Here is a 20684-nt window from a genome sequence, read left to right on the forward strand (position 1 = left end):
ACAGGGACCATATGGCACCCGAAGGCTGAAAAACCCACTATCTGGCCCTTATGGAAATAAGTTCCCAATTGTTGGTTTAAAGGACTCTAATCCTGTCATTCCCATGCTCAGAAATCTTCTGGTGCTCTCTGGTGTCGTGGGGACAGAGCTGGGGTTCTCACCCTGGCACTCAGGTCCTCTGATCCTTTCCAGTATCCCTTCCCATTGTCACCTCCCCTACCTCCCAGAGCCTCTGCAAGCAGACTACACGGAAGTCCTGTTCTCCCGGGGTCCCTCCTTCCTGCCTCAGCATCCAGTTCGTTCCTTTGCCTAGAAAGCCTCCCTCCTCCTTCCTGGGGGATTCCAGGAAATCCTTCAGAGCCCAGCTCTCTCGTCTCCCACTTCTCCCTGAGTCATCTTTTCTGAGTTGGAGTTAATTGTTCCTTCTTCTGTATTCCACTAAAGCTCTGTGTAAGCCTCTCCCTGTGGCATTTGTCTCATTACCATCACCATCCGCTACACATCTGCTTCCCCCTCTCTGGTCGATTGCAAACCCTGCCAGGTTTATCCCTACTCCCTCTCGGCCCCCCGCACAGATCCTCTGGGTAGATGGTACACACTTGGTGTTTGTCAGAAGGAATGAGAGTCCGAGTCTGGTCTGGAAGCAGCTTCTGTTCAGGGACAGACTCTAGTTGTGTGGGAAGACAAGTGTTGGAGAGCTGCGGCTGGCAGAAGAAAGGAGACTAAGACAGAACAGGGATTTGAGTTGACTCAATGAGACTTTAAGCGGGGAGAGGGGAGAACAGAGTTTTCTGGCATGTTCCTAGCCACCCAGTTTGGCTCTGTGAGGGAGGAGGACCCGTGCTTAGCAGCGTGTGGACTTGTAGACACACCGTGCGTGAGAGACAGAGAGCGGGCAGGTCTTGGTTACAAGGAGGCAGAGTGAGGCAGGCATCAGTGTTCAGTGGACAAAGAGCAGCCACCATTTTATTGTGTTTTATTCCCTCAACCAGTGTTTCTCCACCCAGACACTATTGGCATTTGGGACTGTATTACTTTTTGTTTGTTTTGCTTGTTTCCTTGGCTGTGCAAAAGCTTATAAGTTTAATTAGGTCCCATTTGTTTATTTTTGCTTTTATTTCTCTTGCCTGGGTAGACTGCCCTAGGAGAACATTGCTAAGATTTATGTCAGAGAATGTTTTGCCTATGTTTTCTTCTATTGTCTTCGCTTATGTTTAAGTCTTTAAGCCATTTTGAATTTATTTTTGTGTATGGTGTGAGGGAGTGTTCTAACTTCATTGATTTACATGCAGCTGTATGGATATTCCTCAAAAGACTAAAACTAGGCTTATCATATGATCCAGCAATCCTGTACCTGGACATATATTCAGAGGGAACCTTAAGTCAAAAAGATGCATACACCCCAGTGTTCATAGCAACACTATTTACAATGGCCAAGACATGGAAGCAACTGAAATGCCCATCGACAGATGACTGGATAAAGAAGTTGTATATTTTATATAATGGAATACTACTCCATATGGAATACTATGGAATACTACTCCATAAAAAAGAATAAAATAATGCCATTTGCAGCAACATGGATGGAACTGGAGATAATCATTCTAAGTGAAGTAGGCCAGAAAGAGAAAGAAAAATACCATATAATATTGCTTATATGTGGAATCTGAAAAAAGACAAATGAATTTATTTACAAAACAAACAGACCAACAGACATAGAAAACAAGTTTATGGTTCCTGGAGGGGAATAGGGTGGGAAGGGATAAATTGGGAGTTTGAGATTTGCAGATGCTAACTAATATATATATAATAGATACAAGTTTATACTGTATGGCACAGGGAACTACATTCAGTATCTTGTAGTAACTTATGGTGAAAAAATATGAAAATGAACGTATGTATGTTCATGTATGACTGAAGCATTATGCTGTACATCAGAAATTGACAAGACATTGTAAACTGACTACTTCAATAAAAATATATATATACAAAAAAAAAATCATCAGAACTGAGGACAGAACTGAAGTTTCTGGACTCTCAATCCGGTGCCCATTGCCCGAGCTTCTAACTGCCTCATAAATCTTAATTTTGTTGCTGTTTTTTAAGAAGGAGGCTGGGCCTGAGAAAACTCCCAAGGGGAGAAAAGGTTCAGGGGGATCATCTTATAGTTAGTTCTATGATTCGATGACTCTCCTGTTTATAACTGATAACCTCCTCAGACCTCACAGTGCTTTGTGGAAACCCAGGAGCTCAGTAATTTTCCACAAGCTCACAAAGGAAAGCCAAGAATAAAACTCCAGCCCCTAGTGACTCCTCATTGGAAATGTTTCTGACAGAAGCCAAGGATGAGAGTAGGCGTAGGACTTAGGAAGTATTAGGCAGACTTTTCTGTTCTTCTGAGATCTTAGGAAAGAGGGGTTGTCTGTCTAAATTACAACCATCAGTCAGTGGATGCCGGTTTAGTTAAACACCTACAATATGAGACCCCCTGGAAATCCATCAAGCCTGCCAGTTTCTTCTTTTCTGCTTGAACCTTGCCTCACCCTGTCAGTTGAGCACCAGTAGTTAGATGGTCTCATTAAAACTGTGAACAGTGACAAGGACCACTGAGGGACGGCCTGAGAGCCGTGTGGAAGAGGGGAGGCTGCTGCTTCCTTCTCAGGAAGAGCTCAGTGAACCTTCCCAAGTGTAACTGATGAGCTCAGACCCTGTTTGTACTAAATCCTGACCTGAGACTTCTTGCCTTGAGGCTGTGCAGAGGGCCAGCAGGGGATTAAGTCTGGGAAGAGAGGCAGGGTTATATGCCAAGGAGAATGCTGACCAAACAGGGAAGCCCTGGGGTGGTGGATGGGGACACAGGGTAGGACGTAAGAGTGCTGAGGTGGGTGACCCTGACCCACAGTTGTGGGTTATCAAGGGGTGTTAGCAGCCCATCAGATCTCTCCGCCAGCCTGGCCCCTTGGTCTCCTGGTTTGGCCCCATCTGGGGCAGGAACGTCTCTGTACTTAGAATGCTTGGGACATAGTACGCCCTGTGTATATATGTATCTGCTATTTATGCTTTATACATAAAGCAGGTCATGCTAAGAAAAGTCGTGCATATTCTTCCAAATAGAAATGGTTTATCCTGCTAATTACTGTCCTTTTGGTAATTCAGTAGTGCTGTGTGGTGCCCATCGGTGAGTGGCTCACAGTTGGATTGCTGTGTCACGGTCAGGAATCTTGGTTAGTGATTCACTCCAGATGTTTTGTGTGCTTTCCTGCCAAATGCTCTCGCTGGATGCCATCTGGTAGAGGTGTGGGGGCAAGACTGGGATGAACAGGTTGTCCCCACGGCACCGAGAGGGCTCAAGCCAGTGCTGGAGAAAGACATGGAGATGCAGTAAAGCTTCTTCCTGTTGTGGCAACAAACAAAGGCCACCCTTTGAGAACAAATCCCCGATTCTTACTCAGAGTTTACTGCAAGGGAGTCGGCCACCATCTCTTGTGTTTGGCAGAGACTTAAAAGGCAGGTAGGGGAGTGGTACAGCTTTATAGTGGGGGGAAAACAAGGACTTCATTTTGTCCTGATGGAGGTTGCTGGCCTGGGGGAGCTGGAGGTGGCCAACTAGATGCAGGGTATTTTATGCTATTGGTTGAGGGGGGTGTATTCGTTCCCTAGGGCTGTCGTAGCAAATTAGCACAAACTAGGTGACTTAAAACCTCAGAAATTTGTTCTCTCAGTTCTGGAGGCCAGACTCTGCAGTCAGCAGACATATCAGCAGGGTTGGTTCCTCCTGGAGACTCTGATAATCCTTTCCTTGTCTCTGTCCTGGCTTCGGGTGGCTGCTGGCAATCCTTGGCATCCCTTGGCTTGTGGACGCATCACTCCTGCTTGGTTGTCACATGGCCGCCTTCTCTCTGTCTCTGTATGTTCTCTCCTCTTCTCATGAGGATACCCGTCACGGGATTCACAGCTCGCTCTAATCCAGCTTGACCTCATTTTAACTTAACAACCTCTGCAGAGACCTCGTGTTGTGGACTGAATCACGTTCCCGCAAAATCCACATGTTGAAGCCTAGCCCCCAAAGTGATGGTATTAGGGAGATCATTAAGGTTAAATGAGGGCGTAAGGGTGGGGCCCTTATCTAATAGAACTGGTGTCCTTATAAGAAGAGAAAGAGACAGCAGAAGTGCGCGCACACAGGAAGGAAAGGCCATGTGCGGATGTGACAAGGCAGACGTCCTCCAGCCAGGGAGAGCGCTCCCGCCGGAAACCAGCCCTGCCAACGCCTTCATCTTGAACTTCCAGCCTCCAGAACTGTGAGAAAATACACTTCTGTTGTGTAAGCCCCAGTCTGTGGTATTTCGTTGTGGCAGACCGAGCAGACGAACGCACGTTCTTTCCAAATAAGATTAAATTCTAAAGCTCCTGGTGGACATGAATGTCGGGGAGGGCCCCATTGCAGGGGGCATATCTAGCTTTCTCTGGCTGGTCTTGAGTTGGAAATTGGGACAAACAGTAGGGAGGCTGGCCCTCACTGACCATGTCCCGACCGTCTGGGCATTACGGTGGCTTGTGGGCCATTTGTGGTTGGGCTTCCTGGACTGACTGCTGCAGAGGACGTGGGTCCGAGTTCTGTTGTCCTGGAGGGCCTGGCCATTGTCCGTGTGTATGTTCAGGCTGCTGTCCTGCTGCTAACCAGCTGTGATGCTGAGGAAAGCCCTTGGCCTGTCTGGACTTCAGTGTTCTTTCTCCCTCTGAAGATGGGAGGTTAAGTGGTTCTCAGTGGGCAGGACAAGGATGCTCAGCATCAGGGCAGTGAGAGAGGTGGTGATGGCAAGGATGCCTTAGAAAATGTTCCCTTGGTGATTTTGGTAAGCCTGTGCCCCCTGCTGGGTGGAGACCAGCTGGGCCACGTTGCATCTGGAGCCTCTTTCGGCCTTAAATTCCACAGCGAGTTCTGGAGAGAGCCATCCGTCTGCTGGAGCTGCCAATTATATTTTTATTTTTCCATGGCGCTTAATCTCCTTTGGAATGTACTGAAAGAGAGAGAGGATTTTAAACTCATTTTCATGCTGGTTAAGCCAGTGATTTAATCTAATTATTTTTGCTCCTATTTGGGACGTGAGGGTGATGCTATAAAACCTAGATACTCCAACTGTTGCCCATGAAAGGTATAACATTCTTAGCAATGTTATCTTAAACCATACAATTGGGGAGAAAAATCGCAACTCTTTTTTGTTTTTGGTTGCTGGCACTTGGTGGTTTCTAAAACACAGAAGTCGAAATGATAGAAATTTGAAGTTATTTAAATGACACCCTAGCCTTCCTGTCTAGCTTTCATAGTTTCAGAATAAACATCAGGGCTTAGAATATGGGGCTATTTTTAACCAGGGTGGAAGGCAAAAGAGAATGGCATGTTTTGAGGCAATTTTTATTTTCCTATTTGAAAAATTCAATTCATAGTTTCTGTTCCTTAAAGAGAATCGACTAAATGGAAAGGTTTAAGGAAGACCAAAATCTAATGGAGGCGTATCTCCACCGAACACTTTCCATCTGGGAAGGTCAGCATCCAAGCAGCAGCTTGGGAAGCCAGGAGCTGAGAAAGGAGGACTAGTCACACCATCTCCCAGACATCCTTCTGGGCAGAGCTCATCCTAGCAGCCTCCTAGATTTGTGTCAGAAGGGAGGTGGAAGGCCAGATACTCATTCACTCAACAGATGTTTCCTGAACGCCTATCCCGTGCCAGGACCTAGCGGCTCCCAGACTTGACGAGGGCAGCCAGAGCAGAGCGAGCGTGGTAGGGAAGATGACAGGACAAGACTGGAGAAATTGTCCTTGACAGAGTTCTGGGCATTTATCCCAAAGAGTAGTTGAAAGCCCCTGAGGAGTTCTAAGCCGTAAGTGCACATGGAAAAGCTTGTCTGGCTGCCATTGGAAAACAGAAAGGAGCAGACTGAGAACAGACGTGGGGAGATCAGGTAGGAGGCTGGTGCTGCGGTCCAGCGAGAGAGGATGCAGGCGGGGAGGCGGGGAGGCGGAAGGACTGGAGAGCTGTTTTGGAAGTAAGATTGTGAAGGATTGGCTAGAAGAGGGCAGAGTACTTTCAGTGCAGGAAATAGAAGCCACGCTCAGTATTTTCCACAGAAAGGAATTGAAGTCAGGAAATTGGGTACTTAGAAAATTGCTGGAAGAGCTAAAGGAGCAGGAATTGGACGTGGAATGTTCAAATTCAAGAACATCTTGTGTGGGAGTAAGAAAGTGGATGCTTTTGTCAGGAGAACCTTTGCATACTTTGGCCTCCAGCGCGGCTGCCTCTTCTCTGCCCTCTAAGTCCTCCAGGCCAGCAGAACCCACTCCTCCTTCAGAGCCCTGGCTGCAAGGTGGTCCAGACTCCACAGAAAAGAGGTAGGGCCAGTATGTGGGAAAACGCAGTGCACAGCCTGCACACCGGTACCTAGTGTTCTCGACAGGAAAGTTCATAGAAGGAAGTTAAAAAGGATGCTGAGTGCCAGGTGGCCTGTCCACTCATCACACGGTATGAAGGAGGAGGAGGTTGTCCAGGACAGCACCAGACCAGCATGGAGTGTGGGCCACTCACTGGGGACAGGTTCAATGTACTTATAAGATGGCCAGGGAGTAATGTCCCATTGGCCAATGGGTATGTTAGGTCTTGAGCTCAGGAAAGATTGAGGTTTGGGACAAGTCTGCAGAGATTAGAAAGTCAAAGCCAGATGACCTGGGAAGAAGAGGACTCAGGGCAAAACCAGCATTCAGTGTCCCACAGAGGAGGGGGCCCTCTAAAGGAGACTGGGCCAGTGAGGAGAGTGTGGGGTCAGAGGACCTTAGAACATTGTAGGAAGGTGGATTCACACAACAACGTGGGTGAATCTTAATTCATTTTGCTGAATGAAGCCAGACTAAAAGGCTGTATGTCCTGTGTTTCCATGGGTATGATGTTCAGGAAAAGGCAAGCTGTAGGGGAAGGAGACATATCATTGGTTGCCAGAGTTCGAGGAGGGTTTGACCACAAAAAGGCTGCACAAAGGAATTTTGGGGTGATGGAAACACTGTGCCTGAGAGGTGTTGAGAATGCATAGAAGCATGCACCACAAAGAATGAATTTTACTGTATGTAAGATGGATGGATGGGCAGGTAGATAGATAATACATACATTCATTCATAGACATGTTCATTCATCCCTAAATAGGAAGTGGTCAGTTTTATTACATGTTTAATAAATGTTTAATGTTTAATTAAATGTTTAATAAATATTAAATGTTTAATAAATAAGGGAGGTCAAGGAGGATGAGTGACAGATTTCTCCTGGGTCCGTGGAGTAACGGGCTAGAACTCTGTATGGGTGTTTCCTGGGCTGTAAGCATCACTGACCTAAGAGTTGCCACTTGCATTCCTTCTTTCCAGAGCACGACTTCTTGCCATGGCCCTTAGAGCTTCCAGGAATGCAGAGCCTGCTCCTTGGGTAGAGGAGACCTTAGTCCTGAGATGTACCCCTCTTGTAGGTAAAATGCTCAGATGAAAAGAGCCTGGTATCAGTTGGGCTCCCAGCCTGGGTTCTTCTCTCACCTGTGCCAAACTGGGTGTGTGACTATAGGTGAATCCTTTGGCCCCTCAGGACCTCCATTTCCTCATCAATAAAATGGGAATAACCGTCTTCTCCACACTGGCATGGCAGATTAAAGGACTTTGAAAAGTCAGTAACGCAGCCTTCGAAACTGGACATGGGCACCACTCTCTCCAAGGGCTTGCTGCCTACCCCGCTTCCCCCACGTCAGTAGCCCCCTGGCTCCTCACCATCACAGCAAGCTTCTCACTGTCTGTCGGTCAGTTGTGCACTTGTCTGACCCCCAGCAGCCCCTTAAGGGCACATCCTCAAGGCTCGGCCCCAAGCCTAGTGCCTGGCGCATAGTAAATGCTCGAGAAGTATGTAATTGACTTGTACTCATTCAGGATCAGGGTGTTGACCATCCTGATAACCTACCGCTTTCTGAATCATTTTGGTTTTCTCTGAAAGTCCAATCACCCTCCTAGAAGAAGAGCTGCCAGGCGTGAGGATGTATCAGGACCTCATCCACCCGCTTCCAGAGAGTCCAACGCCTGCTGAGTGGGTGTGCAGTAAACACCTGTTGAACAAATTAATACATTTTGGGAACCAGCAGCAATGTTGGCCGAAGTATAGAGCCTTGAAAGGGCAACAGGAATGCAGGGTTTATGAAATATTACGGCATCACTCATGTAACCTCATGTGTCAACAAAAAAGGTCAAGTGTGCCCCAGGGGTCTGACTTCTAAGATGTCAGAGAACTTGGTAGCTGGTGATGGGGGAGGGGAGCAGGGGGGCAGATGCTTTTGTCCCCAGGGACCTTATGGTTTCCCTTTCAATGTTCAGGAAGGCAACTAGCAGGAAAGACCTTCCCACCCCCATTCTCCCTGCCCCCCACACAGTGGAGTGGGGTGCAGACTGGTCCACAGGAAAAATCCTAAAACAGGGCTGGGGAGGCTGCCGGCTCGCTGACTGCTTTACCTCCCTCGCTCCTCCCCCACCCCCTCTGGGTATGGTGGGTACTGGAATCATCTCTGGTTTCCTGAGCTCAGCTCCACCTGCAGACACATCTCTTCCCTCTCCCTGCACTCACCACTCTCCCGATTTCTGCGGCTTAAAGGCTTACGCATGACCTCAAAAGCTGCTTGTGTGCGCCCTGTTGATTTCTCCCTTCTCCCTGGTAGGGATTTGAGCAGACAGGGCTGGCTCGGCCCCTCGCAGACATGCAAGCATCACGGCCTTGAACATGGCCGGGGGCTCCTAATCCCAGCATGCCTGAGAGAGATGAAGAAGGTTTTCTCAGGAGGCTGAGATGGAACTGCACCAGCATTCAGGTCCTAATGTGGCCAGTATCATCGTGCTCGCTTTTTCCCCACGAAGCTGGTTTCCTCTTCTCTTTTGCTTTCACAGAGCAGGTCCCTGGAACAGTGGGGACAGATTGGGTATAGAGGGAGGACTCTGTAAGTTAAGGATCCTCAGAGTGACGTAGCCTAGCTGGGCTAAGTGCTTGTGCGTGCATTCTCTGTATCACTTAATCCTTACGGCAGCCTGGTGGGCAGGTTCTGCAGCATCCCCACTTACAGGTGAGGTCACAGCCCAGAGGTGTTAAACAACTTGCCCAGGTCATGCAGGTAACAAATAAGAGACTTCTGAAACCTAAGTTACCTGCTTCTAAAGACAATGCCCTCGGCAGCTGTGTAGGCTGCCTGCAGTTTAAAATTGTTTCTGTTGATGACAATGGTGGGAGGGACAGAGTTCTTGCTGCACATGTGTCGTGGTCTGTACCCCCCCCTCCCCCAGATGCCAACTTCCAGAGGATTTGACTCCTGCACTGGGGAGTGCACTGGTCCCAGCTGCCAGCTGCCAGCTGCCAACTGGGGAGGGCGGGGTAGCCATCTGCCTGTTTGCAGCCTTTGGTATCCACGCCAGGTCATGCCACACACAGTGACAAAGACGTTTCACCACCTCGCGTGGCAGCAAATTGCCCCTGAAGAAGTAGCAGGACAAGATGTTAATGACTCGGTTGGGGTACCGCGGGTTCATGGGCAGTTGAATCAGGATTGCAACTCAAGTCTTCCGTCTCCCAGTGCAGCACGGTTCCCATCCAACTTAGAGGTGGCCCTTAGCCTGAAAGAGGGACTCAGGGTCCTCCACTGAGTTCTGGCTTATATGGTCCCTGAACCCATCCCTCCCCTGCTGAGTATCTTCTGGAAAGCAGGGACATTTGTGGCTGCAGTGCCTGCCTAATGGGTTCAGGGTGTGTCCAGAAGACTTGTAGGTACAGAGGGTGATGATGGGTCATTAGCAGCTGGTGGCTCTGCTGGTTCCTCTGTCTCTGCTGGCAAAGCGAAGGGTATTCGCTCCCCTCCGCAGCCTTGTGGCATATTCCTGGGGACACAGAGCAAGGTGCTGTGTCTAGCCCAGCAGAAGTCTGTCCCTACCAAGGACAAAGCCATTTATAACCCACGTCCCCCGCTGCAGGAGCCCAGCTGATATGTCCTTATAGCAGAAAGGCAGCATTACTTGATTCTAATTTTCCAAGAATTCCCTGCATTGGGTAAATTACCAGCTTTCAAATCACTGGTTTGGAGAATCAAAGACTGCCTTGAATTTTCATGGCAGAAGTGTCTACTTGATCTGCCGTGAAATATCCCAGACAGTTACATTTTTCCTGGAAACAAGATTCTGGACACAGGAATGCTGAGTTTCTCCCTTTTTAGTTCTCCATCTCGGAGCCACCAGACCTTGAAGCAGACCCATGCCCTTGAAATGACAGAGCAATTCTATTAAAGAAGGTTGATTACAGGAAAAGAAAGTAAAAGAATCTATATTTCATTATATGCTGCTTGTTTTAAAGTGGGAACATTTTCTGGGTGTTTGGGGAGCTAATGTTTTTTGGTCTTGTTGGAAGAATCTAATCATAAAAAATGGAAAACTTTTTTTCTGTTTTAAGGGAGAAATCATCACTTTCAGAGCTTAGAGCCAAGTTATATTTACAGACAAGGGATTTTTTTTTCCCTGGAAGTTCATTTATACACATTTATCAAGTGCTCACTGTGAGCCAAGTAGCATTCTAGGTATTTAAGGGGTTTGCAAGGGTAACGAAGGCACTCTAACAGGATGAGAAGATGCAGGTGGTTGTTTTTGTTAGTATTTTAGCATTGTTTATTCAACTGACTGTTAAGGTCTATTAAGAACCTACTGTGTGCCAGACCTGGCCAGGGCAGTGAGAATGCAGTACAGGGCAGTGTGCATTCTTGCCTTCTTGAAACTTCTAGTCCAGCTGAGGTGATGACCAGTGATGAGGACATGGGAGCGTGGCAGTGTCTGACAGAGGACTTGTAGGAATGACATTCACAACATCCTTACCTGCTGGTCATCTCAAATGGGAGGTGGGAAGGAATTATTCCTCCATTAAATGTGAATATTCTGAGGCCCAAGAAGCGTTGCTCAGACCACTTGAGGGTGTCAGGGAGGGTACCTGAACTCCGAGTGTTTGATTCCCAAAGCAGGGGGCTCTGCACCTCATGAGGCTGCCCCCACCTTCCAGGACGATGAGAACCCAGAACAGGAGTGGTGGTCCCCACCTCACAGGGGCTTTCTCGGTGCCAAAGGAGGGCCGGTGACATGGTGCTCAGTGACCCAAGATGCCACTATGCCAATGGAGACACACCTGGTGCCTGAGGGGCCCAGGGGACAGAGGGACAAGCTTAGCCTCAGATCCCCCTCCAAAGTTTACCTCAAGCCTCACCTCCATATAGATCATTTCCCCTGCTCTGCGTGGCTCTTGTTTAAAAAAAAAAAGTGCTCAAGTGGTGGGCAGATTTTTCTAGTGCCATCCTGGGCACTGCCATCCCTGACCCTGCCACTGTCACTTGTCCTCTCTGGGATCTCTGCTTCCCCACCTGGAGTGACAGATCCACCGTGAGAGAAGGGGCTGACGGGTCTGGGACCAGCTGGCAGGGCTTTGCAGGAGAATGCCTATCCTGAGCGCTGAAATGACTCAGTGGGAGCGATGAACCCTCCCCTCTTCTCTTCATGGAGCCTGCTTCTCAGCTGGGTCTTGGCGATGGCAAGAGGAGAGTATTCCAGAGTCCTGGGAGGGCTGATTGAAGCTCACCGCAACCTTTAAGGGTAAGGCACATTATTAAAATGTCTCACTGTTTTACTGGTGAGGAAACTGAAGGACAAAGAGGTAAAGGAATGTCCCTGTCGATGCAGCCTGTAAATATTAGAGCTGAAAACTGAACTTGGCCATGTGACCTTGGGGCCTGCCCTCCCCGGGGGGGACAGCCGTCTCCAGCCTCAACCTGATCGCGTTTGTAACACATCCCAGTGTATGTTGGAGCCACTTGGGAAACTGCTGCGAATGTGATTGGAGGCCTTTGACAAAGCAAGGAACCACCCCCCTGATTTTCTCTTTGGTGTCTTTTGACCATTTTATACTTTTTTTTGGTAACAACTTTATTGAGATGTAATTCACCTATTTAAAGTATACAATTCAGTGGCTCTTAATATATTCGGAATTGTACAAGCATCACCACGATTTTAAACTTTTTCATTACCCCAGAAAGAAACCCAGTACCTCTCAGCTGTCATCCCCCGTACCTTCCAGCAGTAGGCAACCGCTGATCTACCTCCGCCTCAATAGATTTGCCTGTTCTAAACATTTTGTACTAATGGAATCACACAACATGTGGTCTTTTGTGATGGGCTGCTTTCACTGAGCAAAATGTTTTCAAGCTCCGTCTACATTGTAACATGTATCGGTACTTCACCTCTTTCTATTGCCAAATAATATTCCATTTGTGTGGCTAAATCATGTTTTATTTATCCATTCCTCAGTTGGTAATGTTTGGGTTGTTTCCACATATTAATTTTTTATGAATATTACTACTATGGACATTCGTGTCCAGGTTTTGTGTGGACATATGTTTTCATTTCTCTTGGGTGGGTACTTGGGAGTGGAATTGCTGGGTTATATGGTAACTCCGTGTTTAACCTTTTGAGGAACTGCCAGACTGTTTTCCAACTTGACTGCACCATTTTGCATTCCCACTAGTCATGTATGAGGGTTCCAGTATTTCCACATCCTTGTCAACACTTACTTGTGTTTTTTGTTTATAACATCCTAGTGGGTATGAAGTGTTTCTTTTTTTTTTTTTTAATTGCAAGGGATATGCAAAACACAATCAACTCAAAGGTACTAGACTCTCTGGATAAACATTGCATCCAGCAATGTTTTCCTAAGAGTGCAGGTCTGCCCTGGACTGAGGAGAAGCAGCTGGCCTTCTCCCCAGGCAGTCTAACATGGGGGGACTCCACAGTTCCCTGGCTGACCCCCAGGTCTCAGATGATGCTCGTGGGTAACTAACACCCTGCTGTGTCCTCTTATCTTTCAGCCATTCACGAGTTCCCCGCAGACCTGTTCTCCAATCAGGAGCGACAGCATGGAGCCGTCCTGCTGCACATCCTCGGTGTAAGTGGTCCTCTCGGGATGGGACGTCCCTAAACTTCAGGCAGGGGAAGCCTGTCTTCAGAGCACAGCATGTCAAAGGTCCTGTCCAAGCCTTGTAGGAGCTCTGTGAGAACAGATTCTGGACGCATTTTAACCACAAGAAAATGAAGTCTTAAGAATATGAAGTGGCTTGCTCAGTGTTATACAGTGAGTGGCCCCAGAACCAAGTCAAGGATTCAAGTCTTCTTGTGCCTCCTTTACTGCTTTTATAAAATAGGCGTGACGGCATCTTTCCCAGATGGGTAAAGACGAGTGAATGTGGGTCAAGTCCATCGGACATCGCATGGCACAGGATAAGTGCTCCATCCCTGCTTGCTAGCATGGGTCCCATGACCTCACCCCCATTTTACCACCTTGACATAACTGCACTTGCTTCTTCCCAAACTTCCCTCGGTGTTAGATGAGCCCTGATGACCAGTGGTGGAGTTCAGATAGCAATTCAAGAAGGCGTAGTGGGCTCCAGCCTAAACTACAGGTCAAAGTCACTCTTCTCTGTAGGCAAACTAGAGCCTGCAGCTACTGCCTGCGCTTGTAAATAAAGTTTTATCAGAACACAGCCATTCTCATGCATTTCTACGTCATCTGTGGCTATTTTTGTGCGTCAGTGGCAGAGCTGAGTGGTAGTGATGGAGACTCCGTGGTCCACAAAACCACAAAAATTTACCGTCTCTTCCTTTGTAGAAAAAGTTTGCCAGCCCTGTTGTCTGGTGCGGGGAAATAAAGGTGTCCAGGGTTTGCTTTTCTGTGCTGGATCAACCATAGCACATGTTCCTCCTGATCAGGTTCCCCAACCACCCAGCACCATCCGCTTACATATTTAAACCCAACCAAGTATCTGTCTTTGCGAGAGACAATTGAGCAAGTGAAGGCTGGGATTCTCATAGGTGGTAGCCACCGGAGAATAATGAATGAGTGACGTTTTAATTAACAGGGTAAGCCATTAGTGAAAATGAAGGTTTAGGCAGATTTTGAGTGACAGGCCTGTGTATTATTTCTGTAATAATTATTATCTTCCCAGTGTCTCTGGCTTTCCCGTGCCCTCCCCTTTCACTAAGGGGGTGTGGGTTTGGCAAATTAGTCCCGCAGTTCTGTCCCCCTGCCTTATGAAAGTCTTGGCGTTGCTACGACAAAGCCTTTTTTCCTGAACCTGAGAGGACCTCAGGAATTTTGCAGGAACCCACACCCTCCATATTTGTGTCTCTTTGCTTCCTCCCAAAAGATAATGAATCATATCCAAGGACAGCCACGCCTGGACTTCAGTAGACGTCTGCCTTGGATGCTTTGGTCACAGCTGATAGATCTTCCACTTTATTTAATCACGATTAATTGTTCAGTTGTCAGAACATCACACTGTTTTAGCTGAAGCAGCCCAGCCTTTCCCTCTTTTGCGAACAGGGCATTTACATCACTTTTTCTTTGAAGAAGGAAATGGCTTCCCCCCCAGTGCTTGGGGTAAAATCCCATCTCCTTTCTGCGGGTCCTGGTCCTTGCCTCTCCCTCCAACCTCACATTCTCCATTTTCTACCTTATTCTCACTCTGTTCTACCGGCACCAGTGACCTTACTGTTCCTCAGATTCATCAAATAGGCCCCTGCCTCAGGACCTTTGCACTTATTGTTTCCTGGGAGTTATACTTTATTTGCCTATTTGTCCCCCATTAAGGTAAGTTATAAGAGGCAGAGGCTTTTCCTGGCATCGTCACCACATACCCCTAATGGCTTGAACAGTACCTGGCACATAAGACCAGCTCAGTAAAGCTGTCTTGGGTAGACAGGTCAGGGAGGGGTTCTGTAGTAAAACAATCTAAAAACCACTGATCTGTTCTTAACTCTGTCATCAAACAGATGAGGAAACTAAGACCTGGAGACGTGACTTATCCAAAGTCACAAGTCAGGTAATTCCCAGGATCAGCCCTGGAATCTGAACTCTGTCCTATGAGCCTCCCAGTGTAAATGGCTTGTATGTTATAACCTGGGCCAACATCAAGTAGTGTCGCAGGAAATGCTGGGTCTCAAGTCACCGTCTGTTTTGGCAGGGGGTGGGCCGTTGATAATAAGGAAATGATGCCTTTGCTAAAACTAAAGAGGGGAAACCAGGAGGATGATTAAACTCTTAAAATGGTGATTTCAGATGCTTTCCTCTTGGCCCTTAAGGTTAGGATCTTGCCTTTTGAGGGTATAACCCTGGTGCTGGAGAGAGAGCTGCTTCTTTAAGAAGAGAGGAAGGGACACAGGCCCGAGTTTTTGTCCCCTCTGCTGCTCAGCAAGTTATTTCTCTTGTTAGGGCCTCAGTTTCCCCATCTGTCTGGGGGGAATTGAGAAAACACATCTCAGTGGTGCTGGAATTTTCTTCCGTGCCTCCGTCCCTTCACCTGGCCTCTGCCCTAGCGGGCTGGTTTGGCGCGTGATGGGTGCCTGGCCGTGCCCGGCAGTGGCAGGTGTGTGGGCTGACGCTGTCTCCCGTTTCATTCACAGGCTCTGTACATGTTCTACGCCTTGGCCATAGTATGTGATGACTTCTTTGTTCCGTCTCTAGAGAAGATCTGCGAGGTACGTGAGAGGGGCCTGGGGATGAACAACACGTGGCACGTCAGTACCAGGCCAGACGGGGCTAGGGTGGGGAGCACCCTGGAGGTGAAGGTTGTCAGCCCAAGCGCTTGCCGCCATCATGGCAAAGCCTCGTCCGAACCCCCCAAATTAGAGTTAGAGGGGTGGCGTCCTGTCCCAGAGCTTGGCAGAAGAAAAGGCTCCCCACTTGAAATCGTTACCCACGGCCTCTGGCTTTAATGCTGGCATGGGTAGTTGAATCAAACCTGGTTAGTTAGGGAGCGTTTGCCCAAACCAGGTGCAGGGGGCAGGTACCAGGGGGGATCGGGGTGCCGAGCTGCACCTGCAGGGAAGACGCTCCATCCTAACCTTTGCAGCCTGACATTTTCTCCTTTTATTTGTTCTGTCAATTTTTCACTTCTTTCTCCTCGTGTACAAGACTCCAATCTTTCTCTTTACTCTGACTCTTGGCTTCTGGCCAAGGAAGGAAAACGACCTCTGTTTTCAGCACCTGCTGTGGGCAGGCTGCGCTGGGCATCAGCACACTTTATCTGCATGCAGTCTCCCAGCTGTCTGAGGACATGTTGCTGTTGGGACGTTTGCAGCTGGGGACACAGGTTGTTGGGAATCAGCGCTTCCCCACTGCTTTGTCCCCTGCTGAGCACACAGTAGGACTGGCTGCTTTTGACCTGGGTATTCTAAATAGTGAATGACCTGGCCAAAGTGTGCAAAGGCCTTTCCCTCCCCTGCCCACCCCTGTCCCCACCCTTCCCCCCACCCAGATCGAGACATGTGCTTACCATCATCAAGACACTTGTGAGAGAGAGAAATGAGCCAGAGAAAGAGCATAAGGAACAGAATCAGGAAATGACTGCTGGGGTGTCAGGGCAGGAGGCTCAGCCCAGGGGCAGGTCCCCGGAGTGGCGGGCTGAGGGTACAGCAGTTACTACAGGCAGCTGGCAGCCTGTCGCTACTTCAGAGGAAGCCCTGGGGGAAAACAGTCAGCTGGTCCTTACAGAATGTGCATCCCAGGCACCCATCATTGTAAGAGCTTGGATGTCACGGCCACAGAGTTGGGACCCCTCCCTGCCTCGGGTTGACAGAAACCCATGGGAAATGGGTGACTGAAGGCACAAGACCACATACGGTGGAGGTGCCCTGCAGGGTTGCCTGCCTCCCTAAAAACAGAGGTGGGTGAGGGTGATGATCCTGGCAAGATGGATGGAAGGGGCTCTGGGAGAGCTATCCAAGGACTCAGAAGCCTAAAGGAGGGAGGAAGAGGTTCTTTTGAAGGGAAACCCAGGAACATTTCCTGGAGGAGATGACATTTGGTCCAGGTGTTGGAAGTGAGAAGGATTTCCACAGGCAGAGCAGAAGGGGAAGGGCATTCCAGAGGGAAGGAATGACAAAGGCAGGGCGAAGGCAGGACAGGATGTAGCATGGTTTGGATTCTGCAGGAAGCTATTGGATGTGCTTTGATAGCTGAACCTCTTCCATGACACCTCTTTGGCAAGGTCAGGTGACCAGGCTTTTGTCTGGGGTCAGTGTTGTGCCCCCATTTTCCATCAAGCCCTGAGCTCCAACCCTTCTGTAGTAAGCTCTATGGGGAGGTTGTGCTGGCCCGGGGATTCCAAAGTGCCCGACGTACTTTGGGAGGCGGGGTGGGAGCTGGAGGAGGCTGAGCCCTGCCCTCAGCCAGCCTGCCCAGAGGCCTTCTGAGACCCACAGGTGGGCGCCTTCAAATTGGCATTCAGGTGGACCCAGAATCTCCATGGTTTCCCCAAGCATTCAAAGCTTCCAGCACCACATTCCAGATCAGAGGATGGGCCTCTGTCTCAGTGAGCAGCCAGGTATCAGCCCTGCCACTGAGAAGGCCTTCTGGGTGGAGGAGGCAGGCTGTGTGTCCCCCAAGGCCTCTGAGTCCCACAACCCTGACATGTGGAGGTCGGCATGGTACCCAAGGTCTGTGTGGGCACCAGATGTGATGGGCTCTAGACTGGTGGAATTCTCACTGAGCACCAGGCCCTGTTCTAAGCACTGGGGATCCAAAGATGAAAAAGACCAAACCTGCCCTCGTCATCCAGCAAGGAAGGCAAATGAATGGACCTCAGACCCTCACTGTGTGGTTTGTGTTTCAGCAGTGGAGGACCAAACACTGTGCCTGTCCCAGGGCAGCACCTGGCTCAGGGTGGCCGCTTAGAAAGGCTTTATCAAGGAGACATTGTTTAAAAGCTCAGAGAATGAACAGAAGTTAACCAATGAGGAGAGAAGATGGGATTCTGGGTTGGTGTCCGGCAGAGTGGAGGAGGGCATGCGCTCAAAGTGCAGGGAGGGGAGGCTGCCAGCTGAGGAGCCTGGCTCTGGCCACGGTGCTGCTCCCCTAACCTCTTCCTGGCTACCGAGTGTCCAGCTCATGTGTCCACCACCCCTACATCAGAGCCTGAGGGGCTGCGGTCACTTCTGTTTCAGAAACTCCATCTCAGTGAAGATGTGGCTGGAGCTACCTTCATGGCTGCAGGAAGCTCGACGCCAGAACTGTTTGCCTCTGTTATTGGTATGAAATCCCAACAGTGAGGGCATTTGTCAGCTCTGAGCCTCAGTTTTCTCATCTGTAAAATGGTAGAAATGGAGAGATAGAAAGTGAATTAGTGGTTCCCTGGGGCATGGATGGAGTGAGGTACTAACAGGTATGGATTTCCTTCTGGGGTGATGAAAACATTCTAAAACTAGATTGTGGTGAGCATCGTACAGTTCTGTGACTATACCAAAAAACGCTGAAATGATATTTTAACTGGGTGAACTTTATGGCATGTAAATTACATCTCAATAAGGCTGTTTTAAAAAATGGAGTGAAAGAAGACAAACCCCTAAATAAATAGACAGACAGATAGATAGATAGATAGATAGATAGATAGATAGATAGATAAAGCTGTTTGAAAAAAAAAGGGAAGATTGGAGTAGCCGATCCCTGAGGGCACTTCCACCTCCGGTTTTGCCATTCTCACCAGCATCGTAGGTGTTTTCTGATGGTAAGAATAAATTCCCTCTGTTCATGGGTGAGGGGGCACAGGCTTAGAGCCAGCCAGGCAGGCCTGGGCTTTGCAGATGACGATTTGTGCCTTTTTCTTTCCAGGTGTATTCATCACCCACGGAGATGTGGGGGTTGGGACCATCGTGGGCTCTGCTGTGTTCAATATCCTGTGTATCATTGGCGTTTGTGGGTTATTTGCAGGGCAGGTCAGTGGTTTCTCTCTCCTTATGAAATGACACAGGGGCAGGGTGGGGAGACCCAAGGCCCAGCCTTGGCCTTGTGCATAACTCCCTATGGCTTTGAGACGTGGCTTTCCCTCTGAGCCCTTTTCCTCGCATGTAACAGTGGTGTCCGATGTTCCCTCCACCCCTGGCACTTGGGGGGCTCTGAGAGCAAGAAGTATATCAGCTGCCTGCCAGTCCGAGGGGGACCATTCATTAAACAGCTTAAATGTTTAAAAGGAGCCTCCTCTAACCTTGACCCTGAGCTAGACTCTGGAAATAATCAGGGCCTGCCTAGGGCCTCCCCGCAGGGAGCTTCCCCGTGAAGCTGGCTTGTTGCTGATACCCCGTCGCATATTCCTGGTCCTCAGAGCCACAGGGGGACATTAGACTTGACCTCAGAGAGTCGAGGTCATGGGTAGGCTTTGCCTGGCCAAGGGATGTAGAGGTACGGCATCTAGTCACCCCTAGAAGGTTCCAGCGTGGGTGGGGGAGAGTGAGTGCATCTGGCCTCCCCTTGACACCTGGCTTCTGCTGGGAAACATGCCATGTGGTCACCGTGGAGAAACAAGGGGCAGCTTTGCCATCACTTATGCATGTTGTTCTGTTATAATGAAGAGCACAGGGTGGCCTTGGGCAGCCAGGCAAGGTGGGGATCTGGTGGCGCAGTTACAATGAGCTCCGTGGGCATGTCTCTGCACCTGCAGGATTTGGAGGTGGTGGGAGCCCCCAGCTATGTCCCCCTGCCCTGCTCTCCGTCTCCCGGGCCAATAAACACTGAAGGCCCTTTGCTCGGCAGGTGGTCCGTCTGACGTGGTGGGCCGTGTGCCGAGACTCCGTGTACTACACCCTCTCTGTCATCGTGCTCATTGCCGTGAGTTACCCCCTCCCCCTCCCCTGTGAAGGCACCGGGCCCCTGCCCACCCCTGTCCCTGGCACTGTAACCAGAGAACCCACGGCATCCCCACCCTGGGGTGTGCTGGCCACTGACTGCAGTCACACTGACAATCCCCTGCCACAGTGCCCTCCTTTCCCAACAACCTCACACCTGACGCTTTGGTTATTGAGTGCATCCAGGGACCACCTTGAGGGCAAAAAGGCCTTGGAAAAACTAAAGCAGGTGTCATGCGCCTCATTCATTTAGGTTCAAACACGTGCTCATCAGAGGCCCTTCAGAGCCTCACTCAGAGCCTGTTCGCTAGGAGCAGAGTTTGTGGTTTCCCAGCCCACTGGGGAGCAGTCAGAGAGGCCAGCTGGGAGCAAGGCTGGGGGCAGAAGAGGAGCCAAACCAGGGATCCCTGGGGCCCGTTAGTTTGGGGGGGTATTATCCCTGTGGCCCCTCAGAGGGCTGGGGGGACCTCATGGCACATGACAATGACAGCAGTGAAGTCCGTGACACATGTTACTGCCGAGGACCATGTCACCCACAGGGGAGTGGTTTCCATCCAAAAGGAGCTCTAAAGTGGTGGCGTGAGGGCAGGTCGTATTCAATGAGGGCAGATGCAAGTGGCATGCCCACGTTCTAGGGTATGGATGGTCCCTAGAGCGACAGTTCTCAACCTTACAAGATCTAGAACCAACTGGGGATGAGAGTCACGACCCTTGTATTAGTTATCTGCTGCTGTGTAACAACTTTCCCTTAACACTCAGCAGCTTAAAACAGCAAACATTCATTGCTGTCATTGTCTATGGATCAAAATCTGGGAGTGGCTTCACTGAGCCCTCTGGCTCAGGTCTCTGACAGGTATCATCCAGGTGTAATTATCTCTGGGCTCCCTGCACGAGGACCTGCTTTCAGGACCCCTTGCGCAGCTGCGGGCAG

At 49.4% G+C, this 20684-nt stretch overlaps 1 protein-coding gene across 2 annotated transcripts in view; it reads left to right on the top strand.

Moving 5' to 3' along the window:
• Positions 1–20684, top strand: part of SLC24A4 (solute carrier family 24 member 4) — a 158182-nt gene that overhangs the window by 83085 nt on the left and 54413 nt on the right. For both annotated transcript variants that reach the window (XM_010988081.3, XM_010988088.3), the window contains exons 3-7: positions 12949–13025; positions 15539–15613; positions 18080–18164; positions 18744–18847; positions 19662–19736. In XM_010988081.3, coding sequence (XP_010986383.1) covers positions 12949–13025; positions 15539–15613; positions 18080–18164; positions 18744–18847; positions 19662–19736 — 416 coding nt within the window. The remainder of the gene's footprint in view (positions 1–12948; positions 13026–15538; positions 15614–18079; positions 18165–18743; positions 18848–19661; positions 19737–20684) is intronic.

Source organism: Camelus dromedarius, chromosome 5, assembly GCF_036321535.1.
Source record: "Camelus dromedarius isolate mCamDro1 chromosome 5, mCamDro1.pat, whole genome shotgun sequence".
NCBI lineage: Eukaryota > Metazoa > Chordata > Mammalia > Artiodactyla > Camelidae > Camelus > Camelus dromedarius.